The sequence below is a fragment of the Chiloscyllium plagiosum genome, unplaced genomic scaffold (genome assembly GCF_037043375.1).
Source record: "Chiloscyllium plagiosum isolate Xiang-an unplaced genomic scaffold, Cpla_swu_hap1 HiC_scaffold_13, whole genome shotgun sequence".
Classification (NCBI taxonomy): domain Eukaryota; kingdom Metazoa; phylum Chordata; class Chondrichthyes; order Orectolobiformes; family Hemiscylliidae; genus Chiloscyllium; species Chiloscyllium plagiosum.
The window spans coordinates 68,359,062-68,375,661 of NW_028270151.1; the positions used below are offsets into that span (position 1 = coordinate 68,359,062).

General features: G+C 46.1%; 1 protein-coding gene and 1 long non-coding RNA gene across 3 annotated transcripts in view; one reads left to right on the forward strand and one right to left on the reverse strand.

Moving 5' to 3' along the window:
• On the reverse strand, positions 1–7,207 carry LOC122555824 (G protein-coupled receptor 55-like). The gene is made up of 2 exons (XM_043702001.2): positions 6,886–7,207; positions 1–6,656 (listed from the first exon to the last, which is right to left on the reverse strand). The coding sequence occupies exons 1-2, from the start codon at positions 6,905–6,907 to the stop codon at positions 5,740–5,742; spliced, it is 939 nt and encodes a 312-aa protein (XP_043557936.2). The 5' UTR covers positions 6,908–7,207; the 3' UTR covers positions 1–5,739.
• The window catches only part of LOC122555825 (uncharacterized), a 25,772-nt gene continuing 15,819 nt past the window's right edge, over positions 6,648–16,600 (forward strand). The window contains exon 1 of one of the 2 annotated variants that reach the window (XR_015759209.1): positions 6,648–6,679. This is a non-coding gene — a long non-coding RNA (uncharacterized LOC122555825). Of the gene's footprint in view, positions 6,680–10,373; positions 10,492–16,600 lie in introns of those variants that run through there. The other variant, XR_015759208.1, reaches the window with a different exon arrangement.

Genomic DNA, 16,600 nt, shown 5'->3' on the forward strand with positions numbered 1-16,600 from the left:
CAGCACCACTAATCCAGAATCTGGTTTCCAGCATCTGCAGTCATTGTTTTTACCTCTCTGTAGATTCAGTCAGTCTCGGTCTACTTCACTTTTCGAAAAACATCTGCACATTCAGCAGAGGCCTGCAAAATGTTGTCACTCTCTGGGACTCCCTTCTGTTCCTGACAACATATGTCTTAAGGTGATGCTGTTTTAAGCTATCTGCTCTTGGATTGTGCTGGGGTCAGGTCAGGCATGTGTATTCACTGTTGGTTTCAGTGCATGAACATTCTGATAAAATATTTAGCAGCTGAGATGCTTTCAAAAAAATTCTTTCTGTCCTATTTCTTCTTTTCCTCTAACTCCTGAAGTTGATGGTAGTCAGAGGAAAATCGAAGTCAGTATCATTCATTCAGAGGGTGGTGAATCTTTGGAATTTTCCACTACTACATGGCTGTGGAGGTCAGTCGCTGAGTACATTCAGGACTAAGATCAATCGTAGATCATAGAATCCCTATAGTGTGGAAGCAGGCCATTCCGCCCATCGAGTCCACACTGACCCTCCGAGACCCACTCCCCTACCCTATCTTTATATATTTCCCATGGCTAATCCACCTAGCCTGCACAGCCCTGGACACTATCAGCAACTTACCATGGCCAAATGATTTTTATAGAGTAAAAAACCTCAAGAGATAAGAGATATTAGAGGAAAATGGCATCTGTGTCGATAATCAACCATGATTCTACTGAATGTTGGAACAGGTTTGAGAGACAGAATGACATTGACCTGCTCCTATTTCTTACGTTCTTTCAAAAATATAATAACTTTTATCAAACTCAGGAGCTCCAAATTCCAACAGAACTTTTTTTGCTTGACAACTGATCATTTGGGTGGAGAGAGGCTTTGCTGACTTCATTGTTTCACAGCAAATTGTTTGACCAAAACAGCGCTACATGTGCTGAGGCAGTATCCTACAGAGGGGTTTATTCAGGTCAGCATTAAGGAGGCTGTTCTCTCTTAAGGTAAAACTAATTCCAAACTGGCTAGTCCTTAAACTAAAATATTCAAGGTTGTACAGTAAATCCTCAACATACAGTTGAGGGGCAGCATGGTGGCTCAGTGGTTATCACTGCTGCCTCACGGCGCCAGGAACTGGGGCTCAATTCCAGCCTCAGACAACTGTTGGTGTGGAATTTGCACATTTTCCGAGGGTCTGCACGGGTTTTCACTGGGTGCTCCAGTTTCCTCCCACAATCCAAAGATGTGCAGGTTAGGTGAATTGCCCATGTTAAATTGCCCATAGTGCTCAGGGATGTGTAGGTTAGGTGCACTAGTCAAGGCTAAATATAGGGAAATGGGTCTGGGTGGATTACCCTGCGGAGGGTTGGTGTGGGCTTGTTGGGCCAAATGGTCTGTTTCCACACAGTAGGGATTCTATGATCTTCTATTCAATGATGAGTATTGGAAGTCACAACTTAAAAGTGAAATGACTAATAAATCATATGTTCCCATTAAAATTAATGTAGAGATTGTCACTATATTCTGAAAGCAAAATAAGTTAAAGCACTTTGTCTTCTTAAATTACTATATTAATAAATAACTTTTAGGATAGAAAACTCAAAAATATAAATGAAATGCTGTGAACTAACTCTTCCTGCTTATGGCTTGAACACTCTCTCTCCTACTGACCAACTCTCCCTCTCGCCAAGTCTCTTTCATTTCCCACTTCAATGCTACCAGTCGCCACTTCCAGTTGTAAACCTCTGACTCACTGTCCTTTCTCACGCTATCACTCACTTCCACCTGCTCACTGCTCCCCCGTAAGCACACACTGTGATTTCAAAATGTACAACTGTTACCATCTCACAGGACATGGACAGCAAATACCACCAACTACAAGGTCCCCTCCAACCCACTCACCATCCTGACTGGGAAAATATTGTCGTTCTTTCATTATGACTGAGATGAAGATCCTGACTGAATATCCATCCTTCCCTATTAGCATTGTTGGGTTATGTACGCCAGTTGAATGAAGGTGGTTGAAAAAGGTGGCTTACCACTTTCTTCTTAAGGACATCTAGCAAAGCGCAATAAATGCTAAGTCAGCCAGCAGTCCCCACATCCCATGAATTAAAAGGAAGTACAAAGATAAAATCCAGCCTATGCATGTAGGGATGTCACAAATAGGAAATAAGATTGTTTTGTTATACATCAGCGTTATGATGAGATATGGGACAGAACTGCCTCACCCTGGGCTACCACAGACTGTGCAGCAGCAGACTGTGAGGCCACTGAGATCAGAGATTCCATCGCCATAGAGAAGGCCCAGTGGCAAATGTCCCATCTATAGCTCAAATGCTACCGTTGGAGCAGTTTCCCCTTGATCAGCAGGGTAATTAAAGGTTAAAGAGAAAGAGCAGGAGAGTGGCTGTGAAGACTGTTCAATCAGGAATGATCCTATTGAATTGAGGAGCAGACTTCAGGGAATGGAGGGTTTGAGATATATAAAAAAGGACCAGAAAGGCAGGGGCCTTTTTCATAGGGGTGTAGGAAGTTGAAGGGTAACCTGATTGAGGTTTATAAAATCATGAGGGGCATGAATAAGGCGAATGATGAGAGTCTTTTCCCTAGAGTGGTGGAGTTCAAAATCAGGGGCATATCTTTAAGGTGAGTGGAGAAAGACTTAAAAGGAACATGAGGAGCAACTTATTTACATAGAGAATGGCTCATATGGAATGCACTGCCAGAGAAAGTGGTGGATGCAGGTACAGTTACAATGTTTAAAAGACATTTGGATAAGTTCATGAATAGGAAAGATTTGGAGAGATATGGGCCTAGCGCAGGTAGGTGGAATTAGTTCAGTTAGGGAACATGGTTGGTGTAGACTCGTTGGAACTGTGACAATGCTGTCACTTTAAAAAGGTTACTTTGTCCTTGTCTTTTTTGAAGAGATCATAAAGGCCGAGGTGCCCAAGAGTCTAGGGAATAACAGCTAAACAATGGAAGTTCTCCCAGTTCATGTTTATTCTAGTTTTTTGTTGCTGTAGCAGTCACTAGATGTTAAAGTACAGAAGTGGTGCAAGCTCCAGTAAAGGATTCCTCTGACTTTCTCTGAAATCTCTTTCTGGATGTTGTTCCCTTCAGCTCATAAGGATCTGTGTTTGCCTTTACTTTTTTTGCTAGGAGGTGAGTTTATGGGATGTTACTGTATTGGAACAGTTGATTAGTAATAGTTACTGTATCGGGTCAGTTAAGTTTTCCAATAGTTATGTTATTGTAAATGCTGCTTTCTTTTGTTCATGTTTCAACTGTAGTGTTCCAATAAATTCTGTTTTGCTTAAAACTGAGTGGTTCGACCAGTTGCATCACACATGGAACACCCATTTCACACGTACCTTTAAAATAAGAAAAGGTTGGGTCTAGGCTACTTTCTTAAAATATCTTGAGGTCTGGCTTGGTCCATAACAGACTGAAGGTTCCATTTCCAGGCCAAAAGGCCTACTCCTGGTCCTATTTCTATAGTCTCGTTAAGGCAGATCTGAACCACTGTGTCACAACCTTGCCCAAGAGGAAAATAATCCATCCCACCCAGAAGGGGATTGAAATCGCTGTTTTTGTAACCAATCTAACTGATACCAGCCATCCAGCTAACTGGCCCCCTCAAGGAATCAGAGCTGCTCTGACCACATACACTTGTGGCTTGGAGCAATGGTTAGCGATAGTAGAAACACTAATTTCTTTCATCACACAGCTGACCACAAATCCATCCTGCTATTACCATCAGACACATTATAGTTGCTTAGCCCCATTATGAATGCCACTTCCTTGGGCACTATGTGTTGAAGTGATACTTGAAGCTGGAGCATCTGACTCAGAGGCAGGGATGGTAACCAACATGCAGGGGAGCAACAATGCTCAATGTGTTTGGGGTCATCAAACCATTGCTTCTGCAAATTCTGCACAAAAGCTATTAAGGTTTTTTTAATCCAAATTATTCTATGCCATAAAGAAACAAAAGTTACATAAAGTGTAATGTGGTCCCGCGGTGGTGAATTTTTAACAAGTTTCTTTTTAAAAGAAAAAAACAGAAATAACCTTTAAATAAATCCAGGAAAATCACATGGTTTTGTACTTTTGTATGGGTCAAATTGACATTAAAAAATGACCAAGAGCATCAGTGAAGTGGCCAACACATTACAGTCTTGCACATTGCATAAAAAGTTTCTCAATCTTTTTGAAGGTGAAGTGTCACTTCATTGTTCTGTTGAAATTTGCAGGAAATTCCAGGTTGTGATGTTCAGTTCAGATCTTGAGAGAATGTGCTTTGCTGCAGTTCGACCTTGACCAGTGCACAACACATACAGCCACTCGGATGTGTGACCAGCTGTTTTCCCGTAAAAACATGTAAAGCCAAGTCTTAACCATAACATCCCCTTTTCATTCAGATGAACAGGACAAATTCGCAGAATCAATAAAATGCATTAATATCTGCATGCTGTAAACAAGTTGGAGCTCTGAGACGGAATCAAAAGCAATTAAATTATCCTCAGAACATATTTCTTGTACAGTTAAATAACTAACAAGATGTTTGAAAAACAGCATTTCACAGCCTACCCAGTCTAATGTTATATGGTGCCTCTTGGCTAGCAGCTGTCTTTTTAGGCCCAATTGGAAATGGAAAAAAGAAATTGAGGAAAGTTGAGTTTCACTATGCGTCAGATGAAACTTCTCTGAACAAACTTTGATTTCTGAAATTCAAAGTGCATCCTCTGCAGCCAGTGATTTGATGAGACACCATTCACACTTTGCCTCTGTAAATCTAAGAATGTTTCTACATTCCCTGGCCAGTTCCCAAAGGCTGGAGGGAGGCAACGACTGAGGGGCTCTCATAGTTGCAGTGAGTTAGCAGAGATACAGCCGGCCGAGTGTCTTCCCTTGTGCTGCAGCCATTCTGTGATTCAAACCCCTGTGCAACTTGAAAAGCTGGGCCCTGCCTCAACTTCCACCTTACGTTATTAAACAAAGATAAAATGCTGTCACCTTCCATACTTCAACCATTCCATTGCTACTTACACCTCCTGGAGGTTCATCTTTTGGACGGTATCCACCTCATTAACGAAGACCTTTTGACTTGCATCCCATTGGTCTGCTCCCTTTTCTCTTGATCTGATGTGGAGGTGCCGCTGTTAGATTGAGGTGGACAAGATTCTAACCTCACACCTTTTATACATTGTCTGAGCTGAGATGTCACTTTTTTTTAGAAAACTTTGTTATCTCAAGAATGTGACTTGAAAAAAGTTCTGGGATTTATACATTAATGAACCGAAACCTGCAACTCATTCTAAAAGATGAAAGACTTAACTGCAATCTAGGTTTGTTCAATATATCATTTCAGTTGCATGATATTATGATCTTTTGCTATAAATTCTGTGTCTTGTGGTCCTGCTCCACAGCTACCTGATGAAGGTGCAGCACTCTGAAAGCTAGTGCTTCCAAATAAATCTGTTGGAGTATAACCCTGGTGTGGTGTGATTTTTAACTTTCTCTGGATGTGAACTTAAAACCAGCTCAAGTGGAACATTTCCCAGCTCTGACGAGAGAGGGGATATCTCCCCATAGATGCTACTGAGTATGTCTACCGTTTTCGCATTTCAGTTTCCACTCTATATTCTAAGTTTCTGCAATCTGTTTTTATTTTGTTTTTAAAAAGAAATGTCCTGAATTGGCAACCAAAATAAAAACCTTAGCGACTGAAATGATTATACTTCAGCTAAATTGACTGATTTCAGACTTTTCCTGTTTCCCTTCCAGAACTCTTTAACAACAAAATAGTAGTAGACAGCATCCAGGACGCAGTTTATATTCGCTAAACACAGACATATCTGCAGAAAGTTGCGCACAGGCAGCCGATAATTATCTTCTATGGAGCCTTTCCGAACTAAAAAGTAGACGAGCATGCCTACATGATACGGGGTGAAGCAGACGAGAAACGTCAACAGATTGGAAAGGACGATTTTCACGGATTTCCTATTGGATTTGCCCTCTGGTTTCTGGTTCCCACTTTTCTGCAGAGCCCTGATAATCTGCACGGAACAGAAGATCATGATGAGAGCGGACGCTAGGAATATTGTTTGCAGGAAGGACACGACCGTCCCATTCCAAAGAGAGTTGGAATGGTTGAAGAAGCAGTATTGAGAGTTCTGGGGAGAACAGGCGTCCCGTTTGAAATAAATGCCGAGGCAGCAGGACCAGACAACAATCCAGACCACGGTGCAGGCAAGCATGGTTTTCTTAGTGGATCTGAAGCTTCGGGCCAGGAAGGGATGTTTGATGGCGATGTAGCGGTCCAAGCTGATCATGGTGATGATTAAAATGCTGGCGTACGTGTTCACGTAGTACAGGGACTCCAGGAACTTGCAGAATCCCGGGCCCAGGGACCACGGGCCCTTCTGGTAGGCGTAGATCTTGAACGGCAGCGAGAACAGCAGCAGGATGTCTGAGACGACCAGGTTTGCCATGTAGACGGTGGACGCGGTCCACTTCCTAAAGCGGACGCAGAGCAGCCACAGGGCGCCGATGTTGAGGAACAAGCCGAAAGCAAACGTAGGTGGATTAACGACGACTTGGAAACTCTTCACCAAATCCGCTAACGTTCGGTTTCCTGCACAATTCCCCACTGAAACAGAACAGCATGAAGGTGTGAGTGATCGTTTACTGCCTCTAACTGGTTACAGCTCAGTTTTACTTTACCAACGGCGGGTTGGCACCAATACCCTCCTCAAAAACAAAGCCGGCTCCTGTTTTCTTTTGTTTAAATGTTCCTAACATTTTTCCATCATAAGCAAGATCCCTCTAAGTTGATTCAATCCATTAAAATGTTGCCAAACATCAAACAAAAAACTTACTGCTAGTCACGGTCTGGTTCATTTTTGCTTTTCCTGTCTTTTGGATGTTACATTCTGTCTGCTGTCTTCACGCTGATCTCAAATAGGAAACGCATTTGCAAATTGAGCTCTGATGATAGGCTTCCCCTTTCTGATTTCTTACTCACAGCGTGATTGATCAAATAAAGTCGTTTTCATTCGTTTACGTTTGCTCCCAGTTACAAGTACACCTCTCGTTTTTTTCTGAATTAACAGATAACTCAGTCTCTGCTTTTAAAGTAGGACCAAAATTTACTGAAAACAACAAATGCTGGAGATCACAGTGGGTCAGGCAGCATGCACGGAGAGAGAGCATCTAACTCTTCATCAGAGTTGAAGTGAAGGGGGGAGGGGGTTGTCCGTCTCTATCCCGCCCTTTCTCTTTCTTTCAGGCATCCAGGCGCACAAGCGTCAGCAACTTATGGACTCCAACACCCGGGGTGAAACGCCCTCCCCTTTCCACCTCACAGACTCCATCCCTTCGGGTCACTCAGAGCTCACCCCTTACCGTCCCTTAGCACCCGCCCCTTTCCCAACCCTCAGATACCATCCTTTTCTGCCCCCCAAGAGGTCAATCCCAGCCCTTGCCATGTGTTCACCATACCTCCTGACCTTCTTAGAACTGTAGAATCCAGACAGTGTGGAAACAGGCCCTTCGGCCCAACAAGCACACACTGACCCTCCTAAGAGTAACCCACCCAGACCCATTCCCCTACTCCCTTTACTATACCCCTGACTAATGCTCCTAACCTACACAACCCTGAACACTATTGGCACTGAACACTGTGGGCGTGGGCACGGTGGCACAGTGGTTAGCACTGCTGCCTCACAGCGCCAGAGACCTGGGTTCAATTCCCGCCTCAGGCGACTGACTGTGTGGAGTTTGCACGTTCTCCCCGTGTCTGCGTGGGTTTCCTCCGGGTGCTCCGGTTTCCTCCCACAGTCCAAAGATGTGCAGGTAAGGTGAATAGCCATGCTAAATTGCCCATAGTGTTAGGTAAGGGGTAAATGTAGGGGTATGGGTGAGTTGCGCTTCGGCAGGTCGGTATGGACTTGTTGGGCTGAAGGGCCTGTTTCCACACTGTAATGTAATCTAATCAATTTAGCATGGCCAATTCACCTGAGCTGCACATCTTTGGACTGTGGGAGGAAACTGGAGCACCCGGTGGAAACCCACGCAGACACGGGGAAAATGTGCAAACGCCACACAGGCAGTCACCCAAGGCTGGAATCGAACCCGGGTCCCTGGCGCTGTGAGGCAGCAGTGCTAACCACTGAACCACGATGTTGCCCAAATCTTCCCCTTTCTGAAGCTGAACATGCTCTCCTGGGCAAAACACCCTGCTTCATATCCTTATGCCCCCCACCTCAGTGGATTTCAGGCTCGCTGTGATGTTGACCTGGTTTTTTTGCCACCTCTGTGCTCACTACTTTGGGCAGGAACCACCCAAACCCCCCCCATTCCTGTCCCACTGATGCCCTTCCCTGCATCCAGTCTTCATGCTCCACTTGGACCCCTCCCTCATGGCCTCTCACCTGCCCTCATTTTTTTCATTGAAAACTCTGGGCATGATGTCAGCCATTTCAATTTCTCTGCTTCTCTCACCCACTCTCATGTGCCCCATTCTGAAATTGCCACACTTCTCTCTCAGGTTCAACCCTCACCTTGTTACCAAACCCGCCAATAAAGGCTGTGCAGTTGTAATCTGACACACTGATCGTTATCTTGTAGAAGCTCAATGCCGACTCTCAGGCACTTCATCCTACCGCCGTCCCTGACCATGACCCCACATTTGGATAGGACTGTCACTGAGTTCATGACCTCAGAAGATCTTCCCCCCACTGCCTCCAAACCCGGTCGGCCCATCGTATCAATCTGTCCCTGTCCCACCGAGCTCGTTTCATCCTACCTTGTCTCGTTTCCTCCTACCTTGTCTCCACCCTCTCTCCACTTGTCCAGACCCTGCCCACCTACATCCACGGTTCCTCTGATGCCCTCCACTGTGTTGACAATTTCCAGTTCCCTGGCCCTAACTGCCTCCTGTTCACCATGGATGTCCAATCCCTCTGTACCTGAATCCCCCACCAGGATGGTCAGAGATCTCTCGGCTTCTTCCTCGACCAGAGACCTGAACACTCCCCATCCATCACTACTCTCCTCTGCCTGGCTGAACTTGTTCTCTCATTGAATAGTTTCTCCTTTAATTCAGCTCATTCTGCCAAGTCAAAGGAGTGGCTATTGGCACCCTCATATTATGCCTGCCTCTTTATGGGTTCTTTGGAACAATCCTTATTACAGTCATACACTGGTCCCCTCCTACAACTCTTCCTTCGGTACATTGACAACTGGTTTTGTGCTGCTTCATGCTTCAGCCAGCACTTTGAAATATTTGTTCATTTTGCCTCCAATTTCCACCCCTCTATAACTTTCACATCGTCCATCCCTGACACTTTCCTTTCTTTTCTTGACCCCTCCATCTCCATTTCGGGGAATAGACGTCGTATATGTTCGGATGATGCCATGTTCCAAAACAGTGCTGCCGACATGGCTTGCTTCTTCCATACCATGGTTTCCCAGCCACTGTGGTTGACAGGGCCCTGAATCACATCCAACCTATCACCCGGGCTTCAGCCTTTGCCCCTTCCCATCACTCACAGCAGTGGGATCGGGTCACCCTTGTCCTCACTTTTCATCCCACCAGCCTCGGCATTCAAAGGATCATTCTCCACCATTTCAGGAAACCCCAGCAGAATGCCACCACCAAACACAACTTCCCCTCACTCCTCTATCAGCATTCCGCAGGAATTGGTCTCTCCAGGATACCCCAGTCTATTTCTCGATGACCACCAATACCATCCCCCTTTCCCACAGAAGATGCAACACCTGCCCCTTTACCTCCTCCCTGCTCACCATCTAAAGCTCGAAACAGTCTTTCCAGGTGAAGCAGCATTTCACCTGTATCTCCTTCAATCTGAGCTGAAAATGTGTTGCTGGAAAAGCGCAGCAGGTCAGGCAGCATCCAGGGAACAGGAGAATCGATGTTTCGGGCATAAGCCCTTCTTCAGGAATCTCCTCCAATCTGGCCTATTGCATTTGCTGCACCAAATGTGGCCCACTCTACAAACACAGATTTGAAGACCTGTTTGCCGAACACCTCCGGTTTGTGCGCAAGCATAACACCGACCTCCGCGTAACCAGTTATTTTAACACAGTGTCAGCTAATATGCCCTCTTGTCCATGCTGGGCATGCTGCAATGCGGGCAAAGATGTTAAAAGGATGAGATATCACAATGCCACATTGAATCGTGAATTGGCACTGCACCAGACGTTTTCAATTTAAAACTGCCCTATTAGAATGAGCCACATGCTGCAACTGCAGGAAGTTGATGTCAGTTAGTAAAACCAGTGGCTCTACAAATGACTGTGGTTATTTACTTTAATAGACCTGGTTCTTTCCAGGATAGAACAGGCAATGTTTGCCATATCTCCCAGTTTGATATCCACTGTGAGACTTGATTAATTTATTTCCACTTTATTCCTTCTGGCAACTAACCAAACAAAAAGACTGTGTGTGGAAGGTTGGTGAGGTAAGGATTTAAAAAAATCTCTTTTGGCAATTTAGGGCAAAGAGGGTAATTGCATGATCCTCTTGCAGGATGTGAGAGGTAAGGGTCACAACTGGTGTCCCTGCTGACTTCACCTGTGAGAAGTGCACACAACTCCAGCTTCTCACAGACTGCATTAGGGAACTGGAGCTGGATGAACTTCGGATCATTCAGGAAGCTGAGGCGGTGATAAAGAGGAGTTTTAGGGAGGTAGTCACACCTAAGTTACAGGATAAAGCTAGCTGGGTGACCGTCAGGAGAGGGAACAGGAATAGGCAGTCAGTACAGGGATCCCCTATACTCAATAATAAGCATACCATTTTGGATACTGTTGTGGGGGACAACCTAGGGGGAAAGCCACAGCGGTCAGGTTTCTGCTACTGAGCCTGGCTCTGTGGCACAGAAGGAAAGGGGAACAATAGAAGAGTGATAGTGATAGGAGATTCAATGGTTAGAGGAACAGGCAAGAGGATTTGTGGTCACGAACCAGACTCCCACATGATAGGGTCAGGGATGTCTTAGATCAAGTCTACAACATTCTTAAGAAGGAGAGTGAGCAGCCAGAAGTCGTGGTACACATCGGTACCAATGACATAGCTAGGAAAAGGGATAGCAACCTGAAAAATGAATATAGGGAGTTGGGTTGGAAGCTAAAAGGCAGGATGAGCAGTGTAGTAATCTCAGGATTGCTACCAGTGCAACGGGCTAGTGAGACTAGGAGCAGAAGGCGAGTGCAGCTGAACATGTGGCTGCAGAGCTGGTGTAGGAGGGAGGGCTTCAGATACGTGGATCATTGGGAGACCTTCTGTGGAAGATGGAACCTGTACAAGGAGGACTCTTGCACCTGAACCGGAGGGGTACCAATATCTTAGATGGGAGGTTTGCTAGAGCTTTTTAGGAGGGTTTAAAATAGTTTGGCAGGCGGATAGGAACCAGAGCGATAGATCAGAGGATGGGATAGCTGGTGAATAGGAGATACAGTGTGCAGACAGTCTGTGAGGAAGGGTAGACAATTGATAGGGCAAAGTTACAGTCAGTGTGATGGGTTGAAGTGTGTCTCTTTTAACACAACAAGTGTCAGGAATAAGAGTGATGAACTCAAAGCATGGAGCAGTACTTGGATTTACGATGTTGTGGCCATTATGGAGACTTAGATATCACAGGGGCAGGAATGGTTGTTGGATGTTCCATGGTTTAGATGTTTCAAAAGGAATATGGAGGAAGGAAGAAGATATGGGGGAGTGGCGTTGCTCATCAGGGATTGTATAACAGCTGCAGAAAGGGAGGTCATCAAGGAGGGTTTGTCTACCTCGTCAGTATGGGTGGAAGTCAGAAACACGAAAGGAGCAGTCACTTTATTGGGAGTTTTCTACTGCCCTCCCCGCCCTCCCAATAGCAACAGAGACATGGAGGAGCAGATTGGGAGGCAGATTTTGGAAAGGTACAGAGGTAACAGGGTTGTTGTCATGGGTGACTTCAACTTCCCTAATGTTGATTGGAACCTCCTTAGTGCAAATAGTTTGGACGAAACAGTTTTTGTCGGGTATGTCCAGGAAGGATTCCTGTCACAATATGTAGATAGGCCAATTACGGGGAGGCCGTGTTTGATTTGGTACTTGAGAATGAACCAGGTCAGGTGTCAGATCTCTCAGTGGGACAGCATTTCAGTGATAATGATTAGAACTCCCTGACCTTTACTGTTGTCATATAGAGAGGGATAGGTGCAGACAGTATGGGAAACTATTTAATTTGGGGGGGAGGGGAAGCAATGTTTTTAGGCAGGAACTGTGGAGCATAAGTTGGGAAAAGATATTCTCAGGAAAACTCACAACAGAAATGTAGGTGTTGCTTAGGGAGCACTTGCTATGAGTACTGCTCAGTAGGTTTGTCCCACTGAGGCAAGGAAGGGATGGTAGGGCAAAGGAAACTTGGATGACAAGCGATATAGAACATCTCGTCAAGAGGAAGAAGGAAACTTATTTAAGGCTGAGGAGGCGAGGATCAGACACTGCTCTAAAGGGTTACAAGGTAGCCAGGAAAGAACTGAAGAAAGGACATAGGAGATTAAGGAAAATCCCAAGGCATTCTACACTCACGTGAGGAACAAGAGGATGGCCAGAGTGAGGGTAGGGCCATTTAGGGATAGTGAAGGGAACTTGTGATTGGAGTCAGAGAAGATAGGGAGGTCCTTCTTGAATGCTTTGCTTCAGTATTCACTCATTTGTGAGGACAGCATGAATTAGGCTGATACGCTCAACAGGTTGATGTTAAGAAGGAGGATGTGCTGCAAATTTTGAAAAGCATGAGGATAGATAAGTCTCCTGGGCCAGACGCAATAAACCCAAGGTTACTACGGTAAGTGAGGGAAGAGAGAGCTGCACCTTTGGTGTCACTGTCTACTGGAGTAGTACCAGATGATTGGAGGATGGCAAATGTTCAAGAAAGGGAATAGGGATAACTCTGAGAATTATAGACTAGTCAGTCTTATGTTCATGGTGGGCAAATTATTGCAGAGGATTCTGAGAGACAGGATTTATGAATATTTGGAAAAGCATAGTTTGATTAGAGATAGTCAGCATGGCTTTGAGAGGGGCAGGTTAAGCCTCATAGGCCTTATTGAATTATTTGAGGATGTGACAAAACACATTGATGAAGGTAGAACAGTGGAGGTGGTGTACATGGATTTTAGTAAGGCATTTGATAAAGTTCCCCATGGACTGACAACTGACAGTCTGTCTGTCACAGGATCCCCACCTCGCCTACTCCTCTTGGAGACACTGACTGTCGCAGGGTCCCCATCTCACCTGCTCCTCTCTTAAATCAAGACAGAGAACTGGAGAGGATTAGAAGGGTACTCCCCAGCTTGGGAGCTGAGCAAGTGGAGGCACATCATTGAATGATGGAGCAATTAGAATCGGGGATGCTCAAGAAACCAGAATTAAAGCTGCATAACTGTCCTGGAGGGTTGCTCATTCAGAAAGTAATGAATCAGGGATTACAGGGAAACCTGTCTGTCTGAATACATAATTGGTTAGCCCATAGAAGAGCTCAGTGACCAGTGGTGTTCCACAGGGATCTGTTCTGGGACTTCTGCTCTTTGTGACTTTTGGATGAGGAAGTGGAAAGGTGGGTTAGTAAGTTTGCCAATGACACAAAGGTTGGTGAAGCTGTGGGTAGTGTGGAGGGCTGTTGTACGTTGCAGTGAGACTTCGACAGGATGCAGAGCTGGGCTGAGAAGTGGCAGATGGAGTTCAACCTGGAAAAGTGTGACGTGATTCATTTTGGAAGGTCGAATTTGAATGTAAATTACAGGATTAAAGTCAGGATTCTTGGCAGCATGGAAGAACAGAGGGATATTGGGGTCCACATTCATAGATCCCTCAAAGTTGCCACCCAAGTTGATACTGTTGTTAAGAACGCATATGGTATGTTGCTTTCATTAGCAGGAAAGATGTGGAAAATTTAGAGAGGGTGCAGAGGAGATTTACCAGGATGCTGCCTGGACTGGAGTGCATACCTTATGAAGAAAAGGTGAGACAGCTAGGGTTTTTCTCATTGAAGCAAAGAAGGATGCGTGGTGACATGATAGAGGTATACAAGATGAAGAGAGGCATAGATATAGTGAATAGACCACCTACATCCGTGACACCAATCACACCCTCCACTTCTTTGGTAATTTATGTTCCTCCTAGAGGTGGCCGGAAGGTGTGCCAGGGCCGGATGATGCACCGGGGTGGGCAAGAGTCCAATGGTACGGAGGGGCAGACCGAGAGCTGGAAGGTGGGTAGGCCGTCCTCAGTGCTGTCACCCTGGGCAGGTACCGGGGTGGGCTGTCCTAGAGGTGGCCGGAAAGTGCAAAAGGCTGCGAGGGAAACCATAATGTGGGTAGGCCGTCCTGATTGCTGTCTTCCTGGGGGGCTTGGGGAAACAGGGTGGGCTGGCCTAGAGGTGGCTGGAAGGTGTATCAGGGTGGAACTGAGAGCCGGAATGGGCATGGGGTGGGCCAAAAGCCAGAAGGGGCATAGGGGCAGGCTACCATAGAGTGGCCAGAAGGTGGGATGGACGGGTAGCTTGCTGGGCTGCTTGGGGCGGGGTCTGTAGTTTATGCACTGTTTTTTCTGTAATTGGACTGCCTTATGTACATGTCATTGTTCCTGATTTGTGACTGAATGTGGAATTTGAGGTTTGTCCTCATTTCCCTAAAAACTGGTTGAACAGTAGGGTTTGGGGCCTGGCTTTGCTGCTTCTCTCCCTTGTAAAGTTGCTGTTTCTCTCTATACAGCTGTTAATGTTAACTGTTTTTTGTAAGCTGTGTATTGTTTAATAAAATTTTTAAAAACGGAAAAAATACTTCCAGTTCTCCAGCCCCAGTGCTTTATGTTCACTATGGACGTGCAGTCCTTACACACAGCCTGCAAGGATGGCCTCCATGCCCTCAGCTTCTTCCTCTTCAAGAGACCCATCCAGTTCCCCTTCATGAATACCTTCCTCTGCCTCACCAAACTAGTCCTCACCCTTAATAACATTTCCTTTAACACGTACCATCTCTTCCAAATCCAGAGGGTGGCCATGGGTACTGGAATGATCCCCAGCTATGCCTGCCTCTTTGTTGGCCACATCGAACAGTCATTCTTCAGTACCTTGACAGGCACTGTGCCCCAAATCTTCCACCATTACATCAATGACTGCATCAGCGCAGCGTCCTGTGCCCAGGCTGAACTGGAGCTGTTCATCAACTTCACCCACAACGTCCACCCTGCTCTCAAATTCACTTGCTCCATCTTGGACACCTCCCTCCCCTTTCTTGACCTCTGTATTTCCAGTCTCCAGATGGACTTGTAACATAAACCCACAATCTCCCAAAACTACCTGGACTATATCTCCTCCCACCCAGTATCTTGCAAGAACACCATTGTGTTCCCCTGCCTCTGCTGCATCTGCTTGGATGAGGAGACATTCCACTCCCAAGCATCCCAGAATGTCCACCTGTTTGGAACAATGTGTTTTTCTTGCTTATGTCATCCAGAAGCCCTCCAATACATCACCTCCATTCCCTGTTCCACTCATCTCAACCCTCCCCAAACCCAATAAGGACAGGGTCCCTCTTGTCCTCACCTACCACCTCATCAGTATCTGCATCCAACGCATCATCGTTAAACACTTCTGCCAACTCCAGCTAGACTCTACCACCAAGGACATCTTCTCCTCCTCACCCCTCTCTGCTTCCGCAAGGACTGCTCCCTTCGCCAATCCCTGGTCCGCTCCATTCTTCCCACCAACACCCCAAACCCCTAGGTACCTTCCACTGCAATTGGAAAAGATGCAAAACCTGCCAGCACATCACCCCCGTCCCCTCCCTCCAGGGCCCCAAACAGTCCTTCCAGATTGGACAGAGATTCATCTACCTCTCCTCTAACCTAGTTTACTGTATCCAGTGCCCCTGATATGGTGTTCTCTACTTCGGGGAGACCACACATAAACTCAGGGAACATTTCGCCGAGCATTTCAGCTGGGCCCACAGGGGCCGACCGGACTTCCTAGACACCGCCTATTTTAATTCCCCTTCCCCACTCCCTTTCCGACATGACCATTCTTGGCCTCCTCCATTGCCACAATGAATCAGACCCCATATTGGAGAAACAACACCTCATCTTCCCCCTGAGTAGCCTACAGCCCGGAGGACTCAACATTGAGTTCTCCAATTGCAAATAACTTCCCTCCTCATCCCCGACTCCATTCCCAGCCCCTCCCTTCCATTCCTCTTATCGACCCTTCCTTCTAGCTTTCATTCCTTCCATCGACCAACCAGGTGAGACCCTCTATCTGTGTTCACCTATTGCCACCTCACCACCCTGTCCCCCAACTCCTTCAATCGGCAGCTCCCCTTACACCCACCCCCAGTCCTGAATGAGGTTACACCCGAAGCACTGACTTCTCCACCTCATGATACTGCCTGGCTTGCTGTGTTCTTCCAGCCTCCTGCTTGTCTACCATAGATGGAGTGGATACCAAGAGTCTTTTTCCCATGGCGGAAATATCTATCATGAGGGGGCATAATTTCAAGGTGATTGGAGGAAGGTTTAGGAGAGAT

Excerpts from the sequence above, each read along its gene's own strand:
- LOC122555824 (XM_043702001.2), bottom strand. The coding sequence starts at position 6,907 with ATGAACCAGACCGTGACTAGCA. Across the intron at positions 6,657-6,885 it reads GAACCAGACCGTGACTAGCA|TGGGGAATTGTGCAGGAAAC; the intron begins GTAAGTTTTTTG and ends GTTCTGTTTCAG.